Source organism: Pongo abelii, chromosome 10 (genome assembly GCF_028885655.2).
Source record: "Pongo abelii isolate AG06213 chromosome 10, NHGRI_mPonAbe1-v2.0_pri, whole genome shotgun sequence".
NCBI lineage: Eukaryota > Metazoa > Chordata > Mammalia > Primates > Hominidae > Pongo > Pongo abelii.
In genome coordinates, this window is record NC_071995.2 from 63,159,324 (window position 1) to 63,171,735 (window position 12,412).

At 40.0% G+C, this 12,412-nt stretch overlaps 1 protein-coding gene across 2 annotated transcripts in view; it reads left to right on the top strand.

Annotated features, from left to right (window-relative positions):
* The first annotated feature begins 513 nt into the window (after positions 1-513).
* The window catches only part of LEMD3 (LEM domain containing 3), an 80,084-nt gene continuing 68,185 nt past the window's right edge, over positions 514-12,412 (top strand). For both annotated transcript variants that reach the window (XM_024257369.3, XM_054527356.2), the window contains exon 1: positions 514-3,482. In XM_024257369.3, coding sequence (XP_024113137.2) covers positions 1,961-3,482 — 1,522 coding nt within the window. In that variant the 5' untranslated portion in view covers positions 514-1,960. The remainder of the gene's footprint in view (positions 3,483-12,412) is intronic.

The window sequence follows — 12,412 nt, forward strand, 5'->3', positions numbered from 1 at the left end:
AGAGGAGCCAGTATGGCATAAAGCAAATGTTGAACCAAGAATGAAAGGAAGAGACAGGGCTGGGTCCATATCTAGTTTTGTTTAACTCCAAAGCTCACAGCTTAACCACTCTGCTACATGGAGACACAAGTCCGCTAAGTTTACAATAATTTTAGTTCCCACCCAGATAATTATGGCAATAAAGTCTGGGTCATCATCATCATAGCCACTATAATTTACTGTTCAAAACTCTCTTATAAGTGCATAACAGTCATAGATTCAGGAACATTTATAAATCTTAAACTCTCAATGATAAAGGACAAGGAAGTGTCCTCCACAGAAAAGCTTTTTTTTTTTTTTTTGAGACGGAGTCCCGCTCTTGTTGCCCAGGCTGGAGTGCAGTGTCGCGATCTCGGCTCATTGCAACCTCTGCCTTCCCGGGTTCAAGCGATTCTCCTGCCTCAGCCTCCCGAGTAGCTGAGATTACAGGCGCCTGCCACAACGCCCGACTAATTTTTTTGTATTTTTAGTAGAGATGGGGTTTCACCATGTTGGCCAGGCTGGTCTCAAACTCCTGACCTCGTGATCCGCCCCCGCCGCGCCCCGCCTCCCAAAGTGCTGGGATTACAGGCGTGAGCCACTGCGCCCGGCCGTATCTATGCTTTTGACTAACGTTTTTCTGTACAGGTGTATAAGGTAATGTAATAGGTAAAATAACTCATTCAACAAAAAAAAATTATTGTCGTATTTTGTAGTTACTAGGATTGAAGTACTGAAGAATTGTCTGTCTGCCAAAGTTTGGGGAAATGGGAAAATGGGACAAGATCTTCAACACATGGGGCACATTTCACCTCTCTGGGATTCATTTCCTATTCTGTAAATGGGAGAGTTGGGGTTCCAAGTCTTGTCCTTGTTTTTTTAACTTTGTGTGAAGGTTTCTCCACCTCACCTGGCACTAGTCTTATTTCAAAATATTCATCTCATACTATCCTCTCTTTGCAATTCTTTAATTCACTCAACAAATATTTATTGAGCTTCTACTAGTATTGTGAGTAACAGAAGCAAGTTTCCTCCACACATGGAGCTTATTATAGTCCAAAAGGATAGGACAATAAATAATTTTGAAAGTAAACAAATACAAATATTTATTAATAACTGATAAATAACTATTGGTTGGAAAGGTGCTAAGAAGGAAATAAATAGGATCATGTGTTATGTCTTTGAGAGTCTTAAAATGAAGCAGATAAGCTCTTTCACTTTCAAAAGTGCTGACGTAGTAAAGTCACTGGGTTTCAAAAAAGGAAAAAAGATAACATCTTACAATTAACTAATGAATGAACAAATATTACGCTAGAAGAAAATTGTATTGTGATTGGTGTACTCCGTATCTTCTCAGAATGAGAGAGGTGAGGCTTCTCAAAAAGAGCAGCGAGAGAAAGTCACTTTAAATTTTTTTTTTTGTAAGTCAAGCGAAAGACGAACTGAAAATAGACAACCAGAAGTCAGATGGGAAAGCTGCCAATCTAGTCTGGCCAGCAGAATTTCTTTCAGTAGGTCTAGGCTCCCTTGGCATTGGGAATCCAGATGTAAAGAAAACTTATGCCATCAACTTCAAGGTAGATTTCAATTATTACTGCCCGGTGGCAGGAACCTAGGAAGGAGAGGTCAAGGTGTGGTTTAGTAAGAGACAGCTCCCGGGAATGGCACTTGGAAGGGCAGGGCGGAGAACAGCTGGAGATGAGACAGAGAGGAGGAGGAGAATGCGCCGACACCTCAAGGTGAGAGTGTAGAAACAGTCTCCGCCGTGGGAGCCGTGCGCTGCTCAGGTGGCTCTTTCCCGCTCAGGTGAGCTCCTCCCGCGCCTCCCATTGGCCGAGATGCCCGCGGCGCTGGGAGGGCGACGCAGCGCGGTCTAGTTCAGGGTCTAGGGCGGCGCGTCACTTCCGGTAGCGCGGAGCTTGTAAAACACCCTGGAGAGAAAATGGCGGCGGCAGCGGCTTCGGCGCCTCAGCAGCTCTCGGATGAGGAGCTTTTCTCTCAGCTCCGCCGTTACGGCCTGTCTCCCGGACCAGTGACGGAAAGCACCCGCCCGGTCTACCTCAAGAAGCTGAAGAAGCTTCGAGAGGAAGAGCAGCAACAGCACCGGTCGGGGGGCCGCGGCAACAAGACGCGGAACAGTAATAACAATAACACGGCAGCCGCCACGGTCGCAGCCGCGGGACCAGCGGCGGCGGCGGCCGCGGGGATGGTGGTCCGGCCGGTCTCAGGCGACCTCTCCTACTTACGGACTCCTGGGGGCCTGTGCCGAATCTCGGCCTCCGGCTCGGAGAGCCTCCTGGGAGGGCCCGGGGGCGCCTCCGCCGTCCCCGCGACTGGCAGCAAAGTGCTGCTGGGCTTCAGCTCGGACGAGTCGGACGTGGAGGCCAGTCCCCGGGACCAGGCCGGCGGCGGCGGGAGGAAAGACCGGGCTTCGCTCCAGTACCGCGGGCTCAAAGCGCCGCCGGCGCCCCTGGCCGCCAGCGAGGTGACTAACAGCAACTCTGCCGAGCGAAGGAAGCCCCACTCGTGGTGGGGGGCCAGGAGGCCGGCGGGCCCCGAGCTGCAGACCCCGCCGGGGAAAGATGGAGCAGTGGAGGACGAGGAAGGGGAGGGAGAGGACGGTGAGGAGAGGGACCCGGAGACCGAGGAGCCGCTCTGGGCGAGCCGGACCGTGAATGGCAGCCGGCTTGTCCCCTACAGCTGCCGGGAAAACTATTCGGACTCAGAGGAAGAGGACGACGACGACGTGGCCTCCAGCAGACAGGTATTAAAGGACGACTCCCTTTCCCGGCATCGGCCCAGACGAACCCATAGTAAGCCTCTCTCCCCGCTGACTGCTAAATCGGCCGGCGGCAGGCTGGAGACTTCAGTTCAGGGAGGGGGAGGACTCGCGATGAATGACAGGGCGGCGGCTGCCGGGAGTCTAGACAGGAGCCGAAACCTCGAAGAGGCGGCGGCCGCGGAGCAGGGAGGAGGGTGTGATCAAGTGGACTCCAGCCCCGTTCCTAGATACCGTGTTAACGCTAAGAAACTGACGCCTCTCCTGCCCCCGCCACTTACTGACATGGACTCAACCTTGGATTCGTCAACAGGCTCCCTTCTGAAAACCAATAATCATATTGGCGGTGGGGCCTTCAGTGTGGACTCCCCCAGGATTTATTCTAACAGTCTCCCTCCCAGTGCGGCTGTGGCCGCCTCTAGTTCACTCAGGATCAATCACGCCAATCATACGGGCTCCAATCATACCTACCTGAAAAACACATACAACAAACCGAAGCTTTCCGAACCCGAAGAGGAACTTCTCCAGCAATTTAAACGGGAGGAGGTGTCCCCAACAGGGAGTTTCAGTGCCCACTACTTGTCGATGTTTCTCTTAACTGCTGCCTGCTTATTTTTCCTAATACTGGGACTGACTTACCTAGGAATGAGAGGGACAGGAGTATCTGAGGATGGAGAACTCAGCAGTAAGTATTAAATCCTGTCGGTAAGGTAACAAAGGGAATGTTGTTAGTGGTCCGCTTTAGCCGCGCTTAGCGTTTTACATGAAGTGACTTACCTGCAAGAACATGGTTTAACAGCAAAAACGCAACAGTGAGTGCATGTGTCATCTTTCTTTAAGAAAGAACACCATTATCGAAATGATGTCATATGGCTGGTTTTAAAAGTTTTCTGCATGATGTATTGTGAAATTCAAAACAATTTTTAAAAGAATATTATAAGCTTGTTAGTAAAACTCATTTGTATATGTTACAATTTTCTTTTAGCCCTGAATAACTATTTGCGCAGATGCCAATTACTCAACAAATTTGAAGTATTAGGATAAGGCACATTATAGATGTAGTGTTTTTCCAAATTGAGTTGTGATTCTAATAGGCAATGTAATAGCTCTTGAAATTCGAATTATTTCATAGTATTAACTGTATGCATAAATTCGGATTAAATATTTTGTGGTATTAACTTTATGTATAATTTCTTTATAGTGAATGAATATAAAAAAGCAGCAAGGCACACCTCTTAATTTATTTCGCAGCCCAAATCACTTTCCCTATCATCTGTACAAAAAGTAGTGGTAGGGCAGTGCAGGAGCTTGCAGTCAGATTTCCTTGGATTGGTTTCCAGGTCCTGCTATTTACTTGCTAAATGACTAGGCAGGTGTGTTCATTGTCATAATCAAAGTATCTGCCCTTAAACACAAAAAGAAGATGAATACAGACCATTTTGTGTTCTCTGAAGGAAATAAAGATGAGTAATTGGCGTACACAATTTTATTTTTTTTTCCTTTTTTAAAAAAATTGACCACACTACATTGACGTAGGTGTACACTACTTTAGATTGAACGGAGGAGGTGCTATTTGAGGTGAGACCTGAAGCAGAAGGAGACAGCCTTGTGGAGAAACAGGAGACCATTCTGAGCAGAGATTAAGACCTTGAGTTGAGCAAGAGCCTTGTAGGTTAGAGTGGTTAAGCACATTGAGCAAAGGGGAGAGAGTCAGAGTTAAAGCTTCTGAACTTTCCTAATCTATAAAATGAGGCCTCTATTGACTAGAATGTTTTTGAAGATTAAAAGAGAAAGTAAATTAGTACAAAATGGACTTCTGAATACATAATTTCTCAGTGTTAGGTCCCTCTCTGCATTCCCCCTGAAGACTTCCTACTCTTTTCACCCAAGATGAATTCACTGTATTTTTATTTGTATTTATAAAATTGGCTTATTAGTTTTATTTCAAAATAGAGTGAAAGATGCAGTCAGCCAACTCAGTTAAAGAGGAGGAGTCAAAATAGTGTAAGCTTAGATTTAGATATAGCCAATTCCAAGATAGTCAAATAATAGATTTTTACTCTGTTGCTTAATTACAGGGGTTGAAACAAGAATGAAATTCAGCTCTCACTTTAGTTTATTCCCTGGGAGCATGAGTGTATTGTGTCCTGCCCCAAATATTTGGGAGAAAAAAATAAGGGCACACTAGAAGTTAAACTAGTAAAAGTTCACATAAATTAAATGACATTACCTATCAGCAGTAGCTATCTGCATCTGTGTCTCTACCAACTGTAAGATCTGGCCTTTTTCTTTTTCTTTCTTTCTTTTTTTTTTTTTTAGACAGAGTCTAGCTCTGTCGCTAGGCTGGAGTGCAGTGGCACAATCTCTGGTCACTGCAACCTCCGCCTCCTGGGTTCAAGCGATTCTCCTGCCTCAGCCTCCCGAGTAGCTGGGACTACGTGTGCGTGCTGCCACACCTGGCTAAATTTTTTTTATATTTTTAGTAGAGACAGGGTTTCACCATGTTAGCAGATCTGGCCATTTTCTAAGAGCTAATTGCTTTACATCTATTGTACCATCTAATCTTCCCAGCAACTCACAGAAGCAGGTGGTATTATCCTCATTTTTTGGATGAGGATGATACTAAGTTAAGAAATGCCCTGAGTGTTGAACAGTTAGTAGTAGGGCTAATATTTGGTTTCAGATTTTATTTCCAACTATAAAGACCATTTTAACACTGTTTTGGTTATTGTTTGTAGAGAGCTTTCTAAATAAGTGGGTACCTTTATTATGATTAAGAAAGTAATTGACTATTTGGTAGGATTTCATACAGAATTATTGATAAGCACAATTCTCAGTTAAGGTGACTTTCACATCTTTCTCATCAGTGTTAAGATGAATGAGTAATATGATGTACTAAAAGTTCAGGTAGAATAGGATAGGAATGCTATGATTTTGGTACTCTTCACCTTCACTGATAAGGAAGGAAATTATATTTACATTTTAGTAAATGGTAAATGTGAAGTAATCTGGGCGTTGGAAAGAACAATGGCTAAGAAGTAGAGGATCTAGGTTCTAGGACTTGTCTGAATGACTGTGGTCAAGCTCCTTAATCTCTGAGCCTCATTTTTATATACTAAGTGGAAGTAATAATATCTGCTGTCTCTGGGGTTGTTTGTAAGGGTCAGGTGAGACAGTGTGTTAAACATAAGGTGGTATTATTCAGAAATTTAGACAAAATTTGTTGTATTCCTGGTAAACTACAGTATATCTACAGAGAGAAATAGTTAAGACATTTCTGTAAATGACATAGTCTAGTGCATTTCTTAACCTGTTTAACATTTGGTTTTTATCCCATTAAATACACATTATAGAAATTAATACAGAAATTTGAATCGAAGTATAATGAATCCTTAAATGTGTGATACACTTGTCGTATTGTATGTCTACCCTGTGGAAAGAAGTGCCTGCTAACTTCAGTTAGTCTGCACACCTAACAGTGTTAGGGTATCAAGAATGAGTAATATTTTCACTCCATATATATATACACACACATACATACATACATGTATTCCATATCCTTTGTTATATTATGATGCTTTAACTGTGGAGTTCATTGGTCAAATAGTATGCTTAGGGAAATACTTTTACTTTGAGTAATAGTTTTCACCGGAAGATTGTAGGTTATATGTGAGAATAACTTTTAGGAGGCTTTTATTATTTAAATTACATATAACATATAGTAGATTAGTCTTTTAAATTGTTCTTAATCATATAGTCTTTGAAACTTTTTCATCAATGCCCTATTTTTTTAATTAATTAAATTGCTATAAGTCTCTTCTTCATCTATAAAACTAGGGGGTTGGATTAGATGATCCCTAAGCTCTTTCCAGCTCCAAGGTATAAGATTTTAACTTTGAACTGCCATACCAAAACAACTCAAGGATCAACCTGCAATCAGAGTAGTCGCTTGTTCCACAGGTGATTAGATCATTATAGCCCACCAAATGAAAATAGAGAAGCAGAATAGATTGACTGTCCTAGGCTCGTATGATCATTATTAATTTTTTTTTCAATTACAAAAGACATGACTTCTGCAGAAAGTTTGAATAGAGATGAAGGAAACAGTGAATGGTTATTGTATACCTCTCTTCCTAGCCTCATGCTGCCCCCATATAAATAAGTTCAAGTATTAGATCCTTTCTGACCTTTCTTAGTATTTTTCATGTAAATACATCTCTCTGTGTGTGTGTATGTGTGTGTGTACAGATTTTCATTCAACAACAGTGTATACTATGTGCCCAGTATTTAAGCAGCAGGGATATGTGGTGAACAGTATGTTGCATATGTGAAAGATGAAATCTCTGTTACAGAGCTTACATTTCTAGGAGGGGAATGGACAAGTAAATAAGAATTTCAGATAATGGTAGTTGCTAACACAAGGTATTGCTGGTAACTTTTGGGGGCTGAGGTGAAGACATATGCAATATTACATAAAGGTAGGCAGACCTCTCTGAGGAAGGATGTTTGAACTGAGATATGAATGGCTTGAAGGAACTAGCCTTTGATCAGGAGAAGAGCATTCTGGCAGAAGTAACAGCAAGTGCAGAATTCCTGAGGCAAAAACAGGCTTGTGTGTTGAAGGACCAAAAAGAATGGCCAGTGTTGCTGGGACAATGAATGAAGGGGAAAATGGCATACCATGAAGTTAGAGGTAGGTATGGGCCAGATCATAAAGACCTAAACGCCTTGAGGGCCGTTGAAAGGAGTCAGAATTTTAAGTGACATTATAGCATACATATTCTGCAGCTTGTTTTTTTGCTTAACATTGTATCATGGGTAACTTTTCCACATACTAATTTTAAGTACAGAGGTATAATTTTAAAATCTCATTTTCCACTAGTCCCTTTCTCATCCTATAAAAATACTAAAATCTCTACCATTCTAAAAATGTTGCTCTTCTGTGCTCTTTTCTTCTCTAGTTGTTACTCTTCTCAAACTTTCTACCTCTATTTTCTTCCCTGCCATTCACTCAACCCTGTCTAGTTTAGCTTTCTTTACCAGCCATTCCTCTGCTACCTCTCTTCTTCAAGTCACCAGTTACTCAATTTTCAAATCCTCATCTCTTTGGTACATTTAGTGCATTGACAACTCCGTTCTTCATGAAACTTTCTCCTTTCTAAGTTTCTGTATCGCTGCTCTCTCCTAGTTTTCATACTTCTGTCTGCCTGTTTTAAATATTGGTGGTCTCCACAACTTGATCTTTGGCTGTCTCCTTTTGTACACATTTCTCTAGGAAGTTTCATTCACTCTCCTTGTCATTATCTTCCAGTTTTGTATTTTTACCTTGGATTTCTCCTGAGATCTAGGTATACCTATTTGTTTACTAGACATCTTTTGGGTATACTAGAAGTATGTACCAATACCATCTGACATTTTCTTTATATTTACCTTGTTTTTGCTCCTCTTCCCTGTTTAGTTAATGGTGCTTCCATCCACCCAGACAGAGCTCAAGAGAGAAACCTTGGATTTACCTGGATTCTTTCCTTTCCCTCACCTTCCTACAAACCCCCAATCTAATTGGTTACCAAGTCCTGTAGTTCTGTTTCCTATATATCTTTTGAATCGATCTTTTTCTGTCCCTCGCCACTGTTCTAGGTTAGTCTCTTGCCTGAACTCTTTCAGTAACCTAAAATGGTGTCCCTGCTTCTAGTCTTCCAGTCCATTTGTCAGTACAGAGCAGTGTTTCTAAAGCACAGATGTGATCATTCTCTTGCTTAAAATTACACAATGGCTTTCTCTTAGTTATTGGCCAAAATCTAAACTCCTTGGCTAAACTGTTCATGATCTGACTATGCTTGCCCTTTCTACCAGTCCCCCTTATCACACTTACTTTCTAGAAAACTGAACTGCTTGCTGTTTTCTGAGTAAGTCATGAAATTTGTGCTTTTCTACCTTTGCACAGGTTATTCCCTTTTTTGGGAATGTTGTTTCTGTGTTGTGTAACTGTGATTCATTCTTAAATATGTCATCTCCAGACATCTCTGACTCTCCGTCTTTTTACCCTAGAGTTTGGCCCATCATTTTGTGCTCAAGTAAGACATTAATTGCATCCTTCATAGTATTTAGGACAAAGTATTATATTTGTGTGTCCACCATGCCAAATAGATGACAGCTCCTTTCTTTAGAGTAATCTTTCTATAGGAGTAGAATACAGTGTTAAAGAGTACAAACTTTTTACCCAGTTCTGATTTTGGCTCTACTTTTTAAGTAGACTATACTAGAGATATAATTGCCTCATACTAAAAATGAGATTGATAATACCATCTGAGGATGACTTGTATTAAGTGAGATAATGCATCTAAACTAGTGTTGTCTGGCACATGGAAATCTCTTAGTAGATGGAAGTCACATTAGTATCTTCAGCACAGATTCATTATTCAGCAAATATCTGTTGAATAAATGATCACATATCAGGTACTCAGGATATATGCACTGTTAACTCATAGTATCTAACTCAGTAATTGGTTGTCTACTTAGTATCTGGTAAGGATATATAAAAGAAATCTTATTTCTGTAGAAGCCTCCACACCACTAATAACAGTAATAGGAAATGGCTAAGAAACTACAGGATATTATGTGGTGACACACTTTTATAAAAGGGGAGAATTCACTGTAAATTCTCAAATGAGCAGTCTTACATGATCAAAAGCTCTAAATTCAACATTTGGATTTTATTCTGTAGGTTGAGTAATGGCATTTCATAGAGGTTATAAAGCAGAGGACAAGCATGATTGAATTGGTCCTTTAAGAAGGATACACAGGTGATGGTATAGACAGTGACAGGGTTGGAGGGAAGGAGTAGGGTGATGAAACCTGAAGGAGGTTGATAAGTGGGAATGGAGTTGGGCCTATGAATGAAATTCATTTGAAGAAAGACATGGTTTTGAGTATAGAGAATAAAAGAGAGATAGGAGTCAAAGATTATTCTGGCCATGAGCCTGGATGACTGAGAGAATGATAATATCATTGGAGGAATTAGAGATGTTAAAGAGGGATCTTGTTTGGGGAAAAGTGGTCTAGGGAAAATGAGTTTACTTGGGGCTTATTATTTGAGTTGTTCAAGTGAAAAATTCTTGTAGGCTCTTGTAGATACAGAATTGGAGTAAAGATGAGAGACTGGTGCTGAATGTACTGTTTACTAAAGGAATACTTTAAATGTTTGTTCTTTTAATGTGTTGTTTTTTTCTTTAAAATCAAGACCAGTTGTTACAAAGAGGTAACATGTTTTATGTCATTGTCGTTTAAAAAATATTTTTACTTCTTAAAGTAGACTAGCCATAAGGTCCCGAACTTGGTATCTAAAATGAATATGGGGAATAAGGATTTTGAAAAATAGTTATTGCTCTCATTCTTTTTTTTTTTTTTTTCTTCAATATGAGACAGGGTCTTGCTGTGTCACCCAGGTTGGATTGCAGTGGTGTGATCATGGCTTACTGCAGCCTCAGCCTCCCAGGACTCAAGCAATCCTCACAGCTCAGCCTCCCGAGTAGCTGGGACTATAGATCTGCACCACCACATCTGGCAAATTTTTTGTATTTTTTGTTGAGACAGGGTCTCACTTTGTTGTCCAGGCTAGTCTTGAACTCCTGGGCTCAAGCGATCCTGTCACCTTCGCCTCCCAAAGTGCTGGGATTACAGGTGTCAGCCATAGCAGCCGGCCTATTCTCTCATTCTTGAAGAATGAAAGCTCCGTGTTATGTTTGAAGTTTTACGAGTTGACTGCTTTGTAAGAAAAAAAAAAAATCCTAGATCTATGAGAATATTCCCGTGAATGCCAGGGATTTGCATATACCAGTTTGATGATTTCAGAAATTAAAGTCTACTCTATGAAAATGTTTTTCATTTGAAAATTATCCCTAGAATGATTTAAAATTAAAAAGAATCAGGAAAAACTTGTGAATCTCTACAGATATATCCACAGAAACTAGTCTGAGGATACATTGGCATAGCTGTCAGAGAACCTGGGCTTCAATATCGGCCCTTCCACTTGCTAGCTTTTTTTCACTAAGGCAAGTTGCTTAGCCATTGTAAACCTCAATATCCTCATCTGAAAAATAGGTTAAATGAGAATTAATGAAGTAATGTGTGTAAAGTAAAACTCATACATGGCACATAGTAATAATGATAACTGACCCTTACGTAGCATTAACTGTGTTCCAGGCACTGAGCTAAACAATTATTATTTAATCCTTATGAGGTAGGTACTTATCCCATTTTATAAGTAAATGGAGACACTGAGAAGTAACTCGCCCAGGGTCATGTAGCTAGTAAGTGAAGCAGTGGTATTTGAACTCAGATAGTGACTCTTAACTGTTCTTCTAGATTGCCTTTTAATATGTATAAATAAGGACTTGATATATGTTCTCTACTGTTATTGTTATTGTCAGAAAACTGTGAAGAGTATAGATTCATAAAATCCTAGAAGTGGCAGGAATAATCTATGAAACCTAACAACTTTAGGAAAAGTTGTATTCATTCAACAATTATGAATCACATGGAACTATTTATCCTTAAGGTTTTAGATTAAGGGGGAGGGGGCATCTGCTATAAAGCAAACTATAATATATAATACATAGAACAATAATACAATATGAAAACTATTTCTAATTTTTAAAATATTTGCACAGTCTCAAAACTGGTAGGGAAAGTGATCTTTTGATTTGTATTACCAATTACAATTTGTTCTTTCTGTTGTTCATTTTTAGGATATAAAGAACTTTTCATACATTTGTTCTCTCTTTTTTGCTCCTTTTGAATAAACTTCATATTTTCCCTTTATACTCATATATGTTTTAATGGAAATGATGCATTTGATAATTTCAGGGACACTTTACAAAATTATTTTCATGATTCCTAAGAGTTGGGAAGTTTTTAAAGCTTGCTTCTCCTTGCTCATTGATTATTCAATATTAACTTTGCCTATCTGAAAAATATGTTATATAAATAAAAGGAAATTTATAGCCTCAGTGCAAAGATAATTATATAGTTTATAAGTTGTTTGAAAGAGAAGGACACCTTAAACTGTTGGAACTCTCCTCCAAAATGTATTTGTTAATAAATAAGTACTACTAACTTCTTTGTGAAAATTTTATTACTAATGATATAATCTAAATTAGAATGAAGATATATTCTAGGGATGGGGAGAATATCAGGAAAAATAGCTGATGCATGCTGGGCTTAATACCTAGGTGATGGGTTGATAGGTGCAGCAAACTGCCATGGCACGCATTTACCTATGTAACAAACGTGCACATCCTGCACATGTATCCCAGAACTTAAAATAACATTTTTAAAAAGATGTATTTTAATCTTGTATTGATTATACACTAAAAATTGCTGCCATTTAATTTGGGAACATAGCTTAATACTAATTGTGGAAATTGTTATAACAGTTATTTGCTTATAACTTTGGATTTTGATTTTCATATTTAGATTTATTTTTAACATAGATTTTATTTATTTTTTATTTTTTTGGAGACAGGATCTCATTCTCTTGCCCAGGCTGGAGTGCAGTGGTGCAATATCGGCTCACTGCAGCCTCCATCTCCTAGGTTTGAGTGATTTTCCTGCCTC